The sequence below is a fragment of the Sinocyclocheilus anshuiensis genome, unplaced genomic scaffold (assembly GCF_001515605.1).
Source record: "Sinocyclocheilus anshuiensis isolate Anshui unplaced genomic scaffold, SAMN03320099.WGS_v1.1 scaffold868, whole genome shotgun sequence".
In the NCBI taxonomy this organism is placed as follows: Eukaryota; Metazoa; Chordata; class Actinopteri; order Cypriniformes; family Cyprinidae; genus Sinocyclocheilus; species Sinocyclocheilus anshuiensis.
In genome coordinates this window covers 295,460-308,992 of record NW_015552624.1, presented here as the reverse complement: position 1 = coordinate 308,992, position 13,533 = coordinate 295,460, and the positions used below count along the sequence as shown (strand labels likewise).

At 36.2% G+C, this 13,533-nt stretch overlaps 1 protein-coding gene across 1 annotated transcript in view; it reads left to right on the top strand.

Annotated features, from left to right (window-relative positions):
• Positions 1-13,533, top strand: part of LOC107666328 (syntaxin-1B) — a 52,678-nt gene that overhangs the window by 27,225 nt on the left and 11,920 nt on the right. The window contains exons 2-3 of the mRNA XM_016457576.1: positions 5,178-5,252; positions 6,651-6,750. Of these exons, the coding sequence (XP_016313062.1) occupies positions 5,178-5,252; positions 6,651-6,750 (175 nt within the window). The remainder of the gene's footprint in view (positions 1-5,177; positions 5,253-6,650; positions 6,751-13,533) is intronic.

The following is a 13,533-nucleotide window of genomic DNA, read 5'->3' as shown; positions in this document are numbered from 1 at the left end:
TATTGTGTAAATTTTTTAATGTTGTGGATAAACTATATTTATTTTTACTTGTACATGTTAAAGAAATAAAAAATAATAATAATACAAATAAAACTGTAATACTAAACTGTATAGCCACTAGATGCCTGCATAGCCTTTTATATAAATATACGGGCTGTAATATCTAGATGGTGAAACAAGACACGATTTTTAATAGTTTCAAATAGTTTTTACTATAGTTTTTATTAGTTTTAATTTTAAAGTCATAGTTAAATAAAAGTACTTTTTTAAAAAGTTCACGGGTTCACCGGCAGGGATTGTAGGTGGGGGGAGTGAATGTACAGTGCTCCCTTCCACCCTCAATACCACAACTGAGGTGAGACCCTTGAGCAAGGCACCTAACACCCAATTGCTCCCCACTGCTCTGGGTGTGTGTTCATGGTGTGTGTGTGTGTGTGTTTGTTCACTGTGTGTGTGCACTTGGATGGACTAAATGCAGAGCACAAATTCAGAGTATGGGACACCATACTTGGCCACACATCACTCACTCACTCACTCACTCACTCACTCACTCATTAAATGCACCTGATTCAGCTTATTTGAAAACTACATGGTATGTGTGTTGGAGCCGGGCTGGGGCCCTCCAGGAACTGAGTTTGACACCCCTGCTCTAAAATGTCTCCCCTTGTTCGAGCAGAGGATCCCTTCTTGTCACTCAACAGCAAAAGAGATGAAAGCAAATATGAATTGTTTATTGCTGTCCCACTGTGACCCTTGTCTAACATCGTAGGAGATTTATTGTCTCCAAACTCTTCCCCCAGACCTAATCTGTGCTCTCCAGCTTTGTAGACACAGAATGTGTCTTCCAAAAAAAAGGCACCAACATTTGCAGAATCCTCCATCATCACCCACACACTAACCACACTGGTAGGAGGCTCCAGTGCTACAATTCAGCTCTTAAAATCAGAAATCCACCAGGCCTCTGCTCCTTCCTGAAATCTGTTGCTATAGAATTTTTTTTTGTAAAGGTCATTAGCGACTGATACTGCGGTACCGTAGATATAGAGCACAGGGGACCAGCGGCAAAGCCACTCCCCGTGAAACCAGATGCTGAGGGGGCAGGGAGGGCAGGGCTCGGGAAGGGAGCGGCCAGATAAGGAGAGAAGCAGAAGAGAAGCAGGAGAGTAAACATTAGCACGACTGATGAGACAACACAGCGGCTGCTTTCTGCTACTATTTCATTGTGCTTTAACATGCAATCCTTTTGTCATGGGGAAATGCATAGAATCAGGGGCCTAAAACAGAAATGGGTAAAATGTTGAATCAATAAGCAATTGTCAGTAAGCTAAAAGCATCGGACATTTGACCTTTGCTTGTTGGGGGAAGGGACTTTATTGCCATTATCTGATGATGGGAGAGTGAAAATAGCCTCTGCATGAATTAAATTACGTTAGTTGCAGATAGGCAGGCTGAAGCACCCATCACTCGACTGGCAGACAGTTATGTATAGCATAGCACTGGTGTAGAAATATTTAAGATTAAAAACATTCAGCTCAAGAAATAACCAGTAATCAATCTCGTACATATATATTCTGGTGAATTTTTGTCAACCAAATCAATGGCAGAGTATGAAATAAACCTTTTTGCCCACCCACCCCATTTTATTTTATTGTATATTTTACAGTTCATATAAAACTAAGCCAGTTTGTTGACCCTATAGCAGTAATATTTTAGTATTTTACTTTTGTTTTTTTGTTTGCTATTTTTAGTACTTTAACTTAAACTAAATGAAAATGTTGCCTTGTCAAAAAAGTTTATTTTTTTAAATATTTTATTTCACTTAATGTTTATTTCAAACAATGAAATTTTATGTGCAGTTTTAGTTAACAATAATAACCCTGCCCTAGAGTTAATAACAAATATTAGCCACAGTATTTGTCACTAAAGTAAAAAATAAAGTAACCCTGAAGAGCTTTGCGTTCGCAACCACACTACATATTTAAAGTTATCTAAATGTAAGCCACCTTTAAAGGGGTGGTTGATTGTTAGACTGCACCCCATAAACACAATCAACCCTAGAAAAAACCCAGTCAACCACCCCTTTAAGACGTCTCCTTAATATGTAACTGTCACTATATACCCCCTAGTGGCAGTCAGAAGGAACTTGAATTTGTTTGGAATTTGTTTCTCAGCACAAGCATTTACCCACTATTGAACATAGTCGCTGTGTCCGAAATCAAATACTCCCCTACTATATAGTATGCAAAAAAACAGTACGCCACAAGAATAGTATCTCCAAATTCATAGTATTTAAAAAAGTATCCGGATGACCTACTACTGCTGCTGCGATTCTGAAGTGTGGATTCAATGGACACTTTACTATCCCATGAACGGCAGTGAAGCGACACAACTGACACTGGTACATGTTAACAGAATAACATGGCAGATGTAGTACAGCTGAATTTCGTGCATACTTCCCATATGCATACTATATAAACCATACTCTTAACGGTTGTGAAGTAAGTTCAAATTCAAATGTAATACCTACTCAGACAGTACACGATTTTGGATGCACCAAGTGTGATGGATTAATGATGAACACACTGCTACCTGAATAGGATAATTGACTGCCATTACTTTTGGAAGGAACATATTGGGCACTATTTTAACGATCTAATCGCAGGGTCCAAAGCGCATGGCGCAATTGCGCTTAGGGCGTGTCCGAATCCACTTTTGCTAGTTTAACGACGGGAAAAACGGTCGGCGCACCCGGCGCATGGTCTAAAAGGGTTGTCCCTATTCTCTTAATGAGTAATGGGTGTGTTTTGGGCGTAACGTGCCATAAACCAATCAGAGTCTCATCTCCCATCCCCTTTAAAAGCCAGTTGCGCTCGCGCCATGGCGGGTTTGCTATTTACATGGCGGAATTAAATTTTTCCATTTTTAAAAATGTTTGTGTGCTACTGCGTGTCCCTGTGTGTGTAATAAGCAAAGTGTACGCGCGTTGTGCACCCGTCTATAGGTGCATATTACTAACGCGCTTTTTAAATAACAAAGAAAAAATACTGCGCCAGACTTTAGACCAGGTTTTTGTTGGTCAATGGCGCAGTCTATTTCAGTTGCCTCAAAATAGCAACGTGCCAGCAATGCACCTGATCACACCTCGTTTTCAGACCAGCACGCCCATGGGCGCACAAATGGGCGCAAATGCATTAGCTATTTAAACAACGTGGCGCAGGACGTGAAAATGACAACTGCATCGGGCTGAAACTAGCAAAAAACACTTGCATTGCGCCAGGTGTATGATAGGGCCCATTACGTCTAAGACTACTGTGTTAAACAGAATAAATAATTATAATTTTCCGCTTCACAGACATAACAGGTGATTGAGATGATGTTAGACAAATATCACTGCCATTTTTACTTTGCACTTAGTTTTTATCGGAATGCATGACATCCACATCTGTCGCATATCTTTACTGTGCAAGTTGAGTGAACCAGAAACAAATGGGAACCCGAAAATTCGAAAATTGAAACAAAAACAAGCATTTGGGAAACCTGTTTCAAAACAGTCATTATTGATGTCTTTCAATAACTCCAATTACTTAATCAGACTCAACAGTAATCTTTTTTCATTTTTTAGATGCCCTGTCTTTTTCATTTGCTCTCTGGTTTATTCATAATTGCCATTTTACAGACATTGAAAGGATGTCATTAAATATCATTGCTGTTTTTACTTTGCGCTTAAAGTTTTGATTGGAATACATCACATCTGGTCGAACCATTGGCGAAATAGCAAAAACTTGTGTTTAAAATTGTGTCTAAAACATACTTCCCTTAATATTCACTTCTTGTTTAACATTTGTATAAAATCAACATCACATTTGCAATTGTGCTCATATTCATGAAAACAGCTCTCTTTTGCTCTTGTGATATCGCTTAATTATATTTTATAATATAAAAAAAATCTCATATAAATACTTTTTTGCAATCATACCTTACATTTTTTGAGCATTTTCATGAATTTTTTGACACAATTCCCCATTAATTTCTGACCCGGCACAACAAAATCAAAAGAAATCAAATTAGAAATAAGTTATTGATTGCATTTGAAGCAGGACGTTTTACATTCATTCAAATTGATAAATTAACTAATAAATCAGACAGTGCACTGCCAATTTATGACCTGCAGTTGTGGTCTTGACCAATAAAATCCTGAGTCCTCTTAGTCTGAGATTGAGACAAGACTGAGTACAAATGCAGTGGAGACCGAGACCAGACCAAGACCTTCAAACAATGGTCTCAAGAGTACTACAACATTACTGTTGAATATTAATCAGTGTTCCAGTAAACATGATTCCAGCTCAGTCTCCTAACTGTCACTATAATTTATGTTTTCTCTCTGGAAATAGCCTTTTCATTGGATGGGAAGCAGTTTGCTTGAAATGAAGAGCTATTAGTTCCCAGAAAGGGTGCAGAGGTTGGGAGGCAGGATGGTCTTTATGACTACACACACATAGGAGAACATCATATACTGCTCAGTGTGGATTGGCCATACAGCTAATCTGAGATGGCCCTCCAGCTATCCCCAATTCTCATACCAATATGTAAACACAATCAAACCATCTTTTAAATGTGACACGTGTGCTCATCTGAAAACATGTGATTTGTATTAGTTTATTAGCCTGCCCTACTTTATCCTATATGAGAAATGGAGAAGCAGTCTGGACGTTTTGAATACAGTTGCTCTTAGCCCAACCGCTGAGGAATTGCTGTTTTTGGGCCATTATCACAGTGTTCTTGGGTGAGACACTGAGTGATGCCACCAAAAACAGCAGCAAAGAATGACAATAATTTGGCACGGTTTAAGAAACAGCAGTTTTGTATGTTGCATATTATTGTCTCTTTAAGATGAATCACTTATGTTGTTGTATTCCTCATTTGTAAGTCGCTCAGGGATAAAGCATCAGCTAAACGAATCCATGTAAATGTAAATTATTTAATGATAATATATTCATACGCATAATATTTACATACCATTTACTCTATAGGTATGTTGTGCAACATTTGTGATTTTATTAGTTCTCTCTGTGCTCGTCCAACATTATAAAAATACATTTTCCATCTACTTGAAGGATTTTTTTTTTTTGCATTGAGATTATCAAGACATTTAAGTGGTGTGTTTGTTTTTGTCACAGGCTAAGGACAGTGATGATGATGAGGAAGTCGTTCATGTCGACCGAGACCACTTTATGGATGAATTTTTTGAACAGGTAAACTTTATCTTAAGGCAAATATCATATCCAGTTCCTATTTATGCCGATGTAGATGATTTGATTTGCTCAACAGAATTTGTTCATGTCAACTTGAGTGCTGCTGTCATTAAAGCAAGAGAGAGACATACCAATTAATAAAACATTCTAAAATTCATGTCTATTTTCCAATTCAACTTCAAAATTAAATGGAACACACTAAGTGACTTTTTAAATTTGAACAGATTTTAAAACACTAGCTAGACTTTCAAGTCGTTCCAAACACAACAAATTCAAACAGAAACATAAGCTTTGAAAAAATGTGTTCTCAAAATATTAAATGTTTGATATCCTCTGACTGGATGGACTCATAGTCTGAAGCTAAAAATCTAAGCCCATCAAACACGGTGCGATTTTCTGTGAAATCGGTCAACTCCGAATGCAGACTGGCTCTAAATTTTTACCAACTAGTGTTGACTTGTCTAGACTGCAAATTATGGCAAAAATCTGTACAAAATTTGTGTATTCCATCCTTTACATACTCAAACTGTAATGCTGATAATATAATTTGTAATGAAAACAGCTGAAGTAAATTCAAGTAGATTCAAAATATTTAAAGCTAAGAAATAAAACAAAAGAAAGCTCTTGTTAAAAATGAACAAGGCATGGTTTCCATACCAGCCTGATATTTAATAATTTTTATGCAGTTCATATTGTAATGCAGTTTAGTTTCTGCATGTTTACTTACTAAAATTGACATTGATATCAAATAGATTTCTACAGCTAACATTTCATGTGACAAGATATAATATGTATCTGTAAAATGTGACCCTGGATCACAAAACCAGTCATAAGGGTCAATTTTTTAAAATTGAGATTTATACAAAAATCTGGAATCTGAGGGTGCAAAAAAAATCTAAATACTGAGAAAATCGCCTTTAAAGTTGTCCAGATGAAATCCTTAGCAATGCATATTACTAATCAAAAATTAAGTTTTTATATATTTACAGTAGGAAATGTACAAAATATTTTCATGGAACATGATCTTTACTTAATATCCTAATGATTTTTGGCATAAAAGAAAAATCGACCCATACAATGTTTTTTTGGCTATTGCTAAAAATATACCCCAGCGACTTGAGACTGCTTTTGTGCTCCAGGGTCACATGTAGGATACAGAACTATTATTAAAATGTCAAAATATTTTATAGTTGATTTTAAAAAAGATGATTATAAGTATAAATTATTAATAATAATAAATAAATACAAATGTTAAATTGATCCACATTATTTAAGCTGATTAGTCAATTATTTTCACAGAGCATGACAATAGGCAAGTAGATAGTCATTTAGATTTGGTCCTATCATTTGCAAATGTCACTGTATTGACGCATTATTTAACGCATGTTCTCCTGACAGGTGGAGGAGATCCGTGGCTGTATTGAAAAGCTGTCAGAAGATGTAGAACAGGTCAAGAAGCAGCACAGTGCCATCCTAGCAGCACCCAACCCTGATGAAAGTGAGTTCAACCCATCAGCACACAGTCTCAGCGTATACATTGCATCTATGAAAAAGCATTTAGTGTGGTTTAAAAATGAACATTGTGCCTAGAAGGTAGTTCCTTTTAAGGACACTAAAGTACTGTGACACCTCATCAGTGAGACGGTCAGGTATGCAATAAAAAAAAAGCTAATTTGACGTTTTACGTCCCCCATTTCCATCCATTTGCACACACAAATACACCACATGGACACACGTTTTGAGAATGCATATATATATATATATATATATATATATCTCTCAGGGCAAGATGACACATTTTTACATTAGCAATCACCTCCACCCACATCTTCAACATTAACAGTAATGCACCGGTTATATTTGCCATGTCTACTATACTGCTCACCCTTACAGGAATAGTTCACTCAAAGATGAATAATTTACTCAACCTTCTTTACATAAAAGTAACATAAAAAATGACTTGTGTGCTATATTTAAAATCTTTGCATGAGGAACAGATGAAAGCCTAAGTTATGGATAAATTCAAAGTCACATAGACTATTTTTATGTGCAAAAGGTGAGTAAATGATGACAGAATTTTCATTTTTCAGTGAATTATGCTTTTAAAAGAATAGCTGACCCAAAAATGAACATATGCTGAAGATGTACTCACCCTCAGGCCATCCGAGATGTAGATGAGTTTGTTTCTTCATTAAAACAGATGTAGCATTCCATCACTTGCTCACCAATGGATCCTCTGCAGTGAATGGGTGCCGTCAGAATGAGAGTCCAAACAGCTGATTAAAACATCACAATAATCCACAAGTAATCCACAACACTCCAGTCCATCAGTTAACATCTTGTGAAGAGAAAAGCTGCGTGTTTGTAAGAAACAAATCCATTATTAAGGCATTTTAACTTTAAACCGTCGCTTCTGGCCAAAATATGAGCCCATAATCCATAAAAACACTTCCTCCAGTTAAAAAGTCCACACCCTGTTGTCTTCTCACAACAAAATCCACCAACATATTTGTTTAGAACAGTTTTAAATTGTAAATGGTGCTTGATCTTTGCATATTTCTCTCCTTGATTCAGACGAGATTACTTACTGGAGGAAGCGTTATTATGGAGAGAGGACTCGTACTTTAGCTGGAAGTGACAGTTTGAAGTTAAAACTCCTTAATGATGGATTTGTTTCTTACAAACTCGCTGCTTTTCACTTCATGAGACATTAATTGATGGTCGTGTGGATTATTTGTAGATTATTGTGATGTTTTTATCAGCTGTTTGGACTCTCATTCTGACGGCACCCATTCACTGCAGAGGATCCATTGGTGAGCAAGTGATGTAATGCTACCTTTTTCCATACCTGTTCTGATGAAGAAACAAACTCATCTAGGATGACCTGAGGTTGAGTACATTTTTCAGGAAATTTTCAGTTTTGGGTCAACTATTCCTTTAACACATTTAAAATCCCTAACAAATGAGCAAGTTATGCATGCATACTCTGTCACAATGCAGGAAAGTTGCAAGGATTGAAATATAAAGTATTTATCACTTTTTGGAAAGCACCAGCTCTATGACTTTACTGCAGCTGTGTGGCAAGATATATGAGCTCATTGGTGAGCCTATTCAAGACTTTCTCCAATACCTTGCATTTGCGCCACCCACTCTACAAAAGAGGCACTGCCACCACATCGCTCCAAGTGTTTGTTAGACCCAGCCCACACACCTCATAGTGCACCAGCCCACACTGCATCTATAGAGGCTGTTTCTTCAGCTCTGAGTCCTCAAATGTTGCTAAAAAATCCTGCTCACCTCATCTTTCCCCAGCAACAGTCTTCAGTTACGGCAAATGTCTGAGTGTCCGAGTCATTCCAGTATTGTCTGACTAATGTGTGAGGTCATTCTGACAGAGCAGCTCTTTAGTAAATGTGCACGTGCAGTAAGTCAACTGTCAAATCAGTGAAATTACAGTGGTATGTAATGAAGAAATGCTTTCGTCCAATCTTTTACTTGTATAGATGCTCAAATATTGCTTGTGAATTGATATTAAACAGCAAATAGATATGCGGTGTGTATTTTAGATGTTATAATACTTTTATCCCACTTAATTCATAGGCTGATTTAGCTGAAAAGCAACTGCGGTTAAAATCATTATTTATGCAATTCCTTTTTGTGTCGTAAATGATATTTTGCCACAAATGCCGTTAATACACCTTATTGAACCCAGTGTGCCTTTTGAGCTGCCTGCATGGCTAAGTTCAAGAAATCCACAGCCTACGAATGACTCAGCTGCTATAGATGAATCTTTAATAATAAATGACGTCTAGTTGTGTCCGACAGTTTTGGTTCGGTTTCATACATTTGACTGCATGTGATTCGCTTCGGTTTTAAATGCATGGTTTTTGTTTCTGTTGAGTTGTTGCATGCATGTACTGTATAAGAACATTATTTTCTGTTTTTTTTCCCCCCTCTTTTCTTTTGCTTTCCTCCCTGTCTGTTTTCACCATGCTGCATGAAGGATGAAGGGAACCTGTGGAAGTTGAGTGTCTGTCTCGATATCTGTGTCGGTGTGAACCAGAAACCCGAGGAGAAATGGAGAACATATTAAATAAAGTAATTCTTAAAGGAATAGCCCAAGCAAAATGAAAATGTCATCATTATTTACTCACCCTCATGTCGCCCAAGACACACTTTTTCATATACTGAAAAAAATAATAATAATTGCTGTGAATAGTTATCAAATCTTACAATTATTAGAGTAAGTAATAATGTGTTTTTTCCAATTAAAGTGTTCGTGCTTAACGTAAAATGATTAGTTAACTTTAGTTTAAGTTAGATATTTAAGTTGTCTAATTGCAGCAGCCTTTTTTACAGTGACAACAAAAGTGGATGCTGATTTATTCTCTCATGCTTCAAAAATTATAAAATTAATCATTTTAGTAGTCATATGGAGTACTTTTATGGTATTTTTCATGGAAAATGCTGGCCCAGACATTCTGCTTAAGACCTACTTTTGAGTTTCACGAGATTATACATGTCTAAACAACATGGGAGTAAATATATAATATGAAATTGTCATTTATGGCTTTAAATATCTAACAGTAGTTGTTCTCCTTGTATTATTCTCCTTCAGCTCCAGTCTGTGTTGTGTGTGTTTTTGTTATTTATTGAGCTTGTGATGTTATACATACATATTGCATAAAATGTACATTCAAGCATTCAAGGTTTATTGCCAAGGCCAATTTCTCTTTTTTACTGCAGAAGGCTTTTAATTCAGTCACAAGAACACATACAAAAAGGGAAAGACAGACACTGCACTGTCATTTTTCGTTTAGCTGATGCCTTTTATCCGAAATATCTTACTCTGAATACAATGACAGCAATATAATCTCAGTTGCTGGAAAGTTCATGGGTCACCCCTACTTGGGATCAAGCTAACTTTTGTGTTTGCTGCTTAGATCCTTAACCAAGACTGCAATACCATCCCCCTCACCCTCAAGTGATCCAGTGTTATTGTGATCTCAGTAACATTTCTGGGTCATCGCTTCTCGACGCTAATCCACAGCATCTATGTTAGCAGCCCAAGTTCTCCATTAAAATACCACCGCTGCACAACCAAAGCATTTTATATTATCCTTTTACTGAGGTCAGCCTAGTTTTCAGCTGTGACCTTGAGCAGAAATGTAACCTCTGTTGGCCCTACGGGTGACTAATGGCTACGTCTTTGTCCTAGTTCATTAACGCATTTCACCCAATCAGCTTAAATGACTAAATTAGCCATCAGAATTATAGTGCAGTGCCCTTAATGGTTCTCCATGTTGCCCTGCAGGTGAGAGACGTTAGCAAGTAAAAACGAGCTGTGCGTAGTGCCCCGATTTGTGTGCGAGCAGATCGGGAGGTGCAAGATTCGATCGGTGAATGCCTCACATTACCAGATAATCGGCGCCGAACATCGGGACTGATCGAGGGGCTCGACAAGATTTTTGCTCCGATTCTCGGGAGGAGGAAATCGGTGCTAAATCGGGCTAAAAATCCTATAGTGTGAGCCAGGCTTTAGCTGAGGGGTAATAAATTTGACACTTAGCATTTCTATAGGGTTTGAGAACTTTTTGCGGTCTGGATGGTTTGTGCTGTATGTTCGGTTTTCTGGAGCAAACATAAAAGTATCGCTATGAGTGCTTATTTATTTGTTAGAATGTTTTGCTATGTATTTTGCAGTAGGCGGTGGCCAAAAATAACAAATAATCCTGCAGAAATTACATAATCTTTAGTAGACATCAACAAACACCATATGCTACACAGAATTTCAGGTTCATGCAGTTCATTTATCTATAAGAAATCTCTAGTAAATTCACATTAAATAAACATTATAACATATTCTAGTCCTTAGTAGGTCGAGACAGAATCTGTAGAGCTTTTCTGAGGTGACTTTGAGAAATACAATTTCAGAATTCTTTGAATTTGTGAAAAGTATTTAATAAGCAGACGTGCAGAGGTAGGTTTTGTAGATTTTTTTTTCTGCAATTTTGCAGATATACTAAACCTCATATGCTTCTGCAACAGGTCTGCTTCGCTTCAGCAAATGTGTGGCAACTGCAAAACCGACAGAAATAAAATCGTATTCAAGAGCAATTAAAGTGCTGGTTAGATGTCATGTTAAACAGTGGGTGTGACAAGAAACATCCTCGTCAGTCAAATCGATCTCTAAAAAAAAAAAAAAAAAAAAAAAAAAAGCTGACATGAGATGATGGCTTGTTTTCATAGAGCAGGAAAGAGCAGGACTGCATTTAGCTGTCTGTAAGCACAACAATAGTGTGGCAGTGTGCAAATATTGTGATGCAAACTCAGTGACAGGAGATACATTACACTTTTGTTGAATCGATGGACAGGGAACAGGCCACACCCTGACTATAGCACATTAACAGACACCAGTGACTAAACAGATCATGTGTTTTACACGACAGCATTGCCGTTTAAGCACTTTTCAACACCATTTTGTTAGTCAAAATGAAAAAAGGGGTGGGGGGAAACATTTCAAACAACATTTAGCAATCATTTTTAAGTACTTAATTTATTTTTACATTAATTTTGCAAGTTTGTAATTCTCTAAAAAAGGAAATATGGTTTCCATGCAAGTTTTCAGATTTCTATAAAAGCTCAAAAAGGCCTTTTTCATACACAAATATATACATTTACCAACATTTATCAATCACTTTTAAATAATTATATATATATATATATATATATATATATATACACACACACAAAATATATATATATACACATTCCTATACAAATATAAACATTTACCAACATTTATCAATCACTATTAAATTATTTTTAATTGATTTTATTTGTAATTAATTTTATGAATTTCTTTACTTTGAAAGTTTATAATTCTCTGAAATAAGAAATATTGTTTCCAAGCAGATTTTCAGATTTTTCTAAAAGCTTTAAAAATCCTTATTATATTATTATATATATTGCCTCAACCTGACTATAGCACATTAACAGACACCAGTGACTAAACAGATCATGTGTTTTACACGACAGCATTGCCGTTTAAGCACTTTTCAACACCATTTTGTTAGTCAAAATGAAAAAAGGGGTGGGGGGAAACATTTCAAACAACATTTAGCAATCATTTTTAAGTACTTAATTTATTTTTACATTAATTTTGCAAGTTTGTAATTCTCTAAAAAAGGAAATATGGTTTCCATGCAAGTTTTCAGATTTCTATAAAAGCTCAAAAAGGCCTTTTTCATACTGGTAAATGTATATATTTGTATATCTGTATGTGTGTATGTGTATATATATATATATATATATATATATATATACACATACACACATACAGTTATACAAATATATACATTTACCAATATGGTCAATTCAACATTTTCCTTTGGTTCAAAATAAATCCTAGTAGCCAAAAGATAACAATCAGATAACTTAACTAAAGAAATAATATATTTAGGAAAATACAGAAATTCTGGCAATTTTAACCTTTTGGGACTCCTTAAAAATGGTAAGTAAACTCATAAAAAAAAAGTAATTAAGGACACTCGATTAAAAAGTTCAAAGCTATTATTATCTATCTTTTAAAAGCTAAAAATCAATCATCCTTGGTGACAGAAAAGTTCCCCTAATTGAGGATTCGCCCGTATATACTATGAAATGACAATCAAAGTGATTAATTACTGTGCACAATGTATAGACATATATCACTCTTCTCCCACCCGCCGCACACATCCATCCCTCTGAGAGTGATCAGCAGGAGTCACAATATTGATAGCCAGAAAGAGGCGCCAAGCGATTTGAAGTGTGGGGCTTGTATAAATCCCTCAACCTGGCTTATTAAAGCCAATTTTGTGATAATATGTTGCGCATATGTATATAATGCATAACACATAGTTCAATTAATAAAATGCAGTACATATTCAAAAACACTAAATTTGAGACTAAAATCTCTCATTGTGTATATATATTACAGCAAATATTTCAGTATGAATTTGTAAGTGCATTATTCCTCTTAATAAACACACAAATACTCCCTAGTGATGAAGTGTTACTGGCATTAACACTCGTAGTGGAAGAAATGTCATGGTCATCAGACTGTCATGGCTGGAGAAATGAGAGAAAGTAGCGAGGGATTGGATTAGTCAGAGGAGAGAAGAGTGTGTAGGTGGGAGTTGAAAAGGCTGAGGTGGTGTCCAGGGAGTGAATGGCACTGCAGTAACTATCAATCAACATATGACTGCAGCCTGCGGTCTGTACACACCAGTTCGTTACTGTA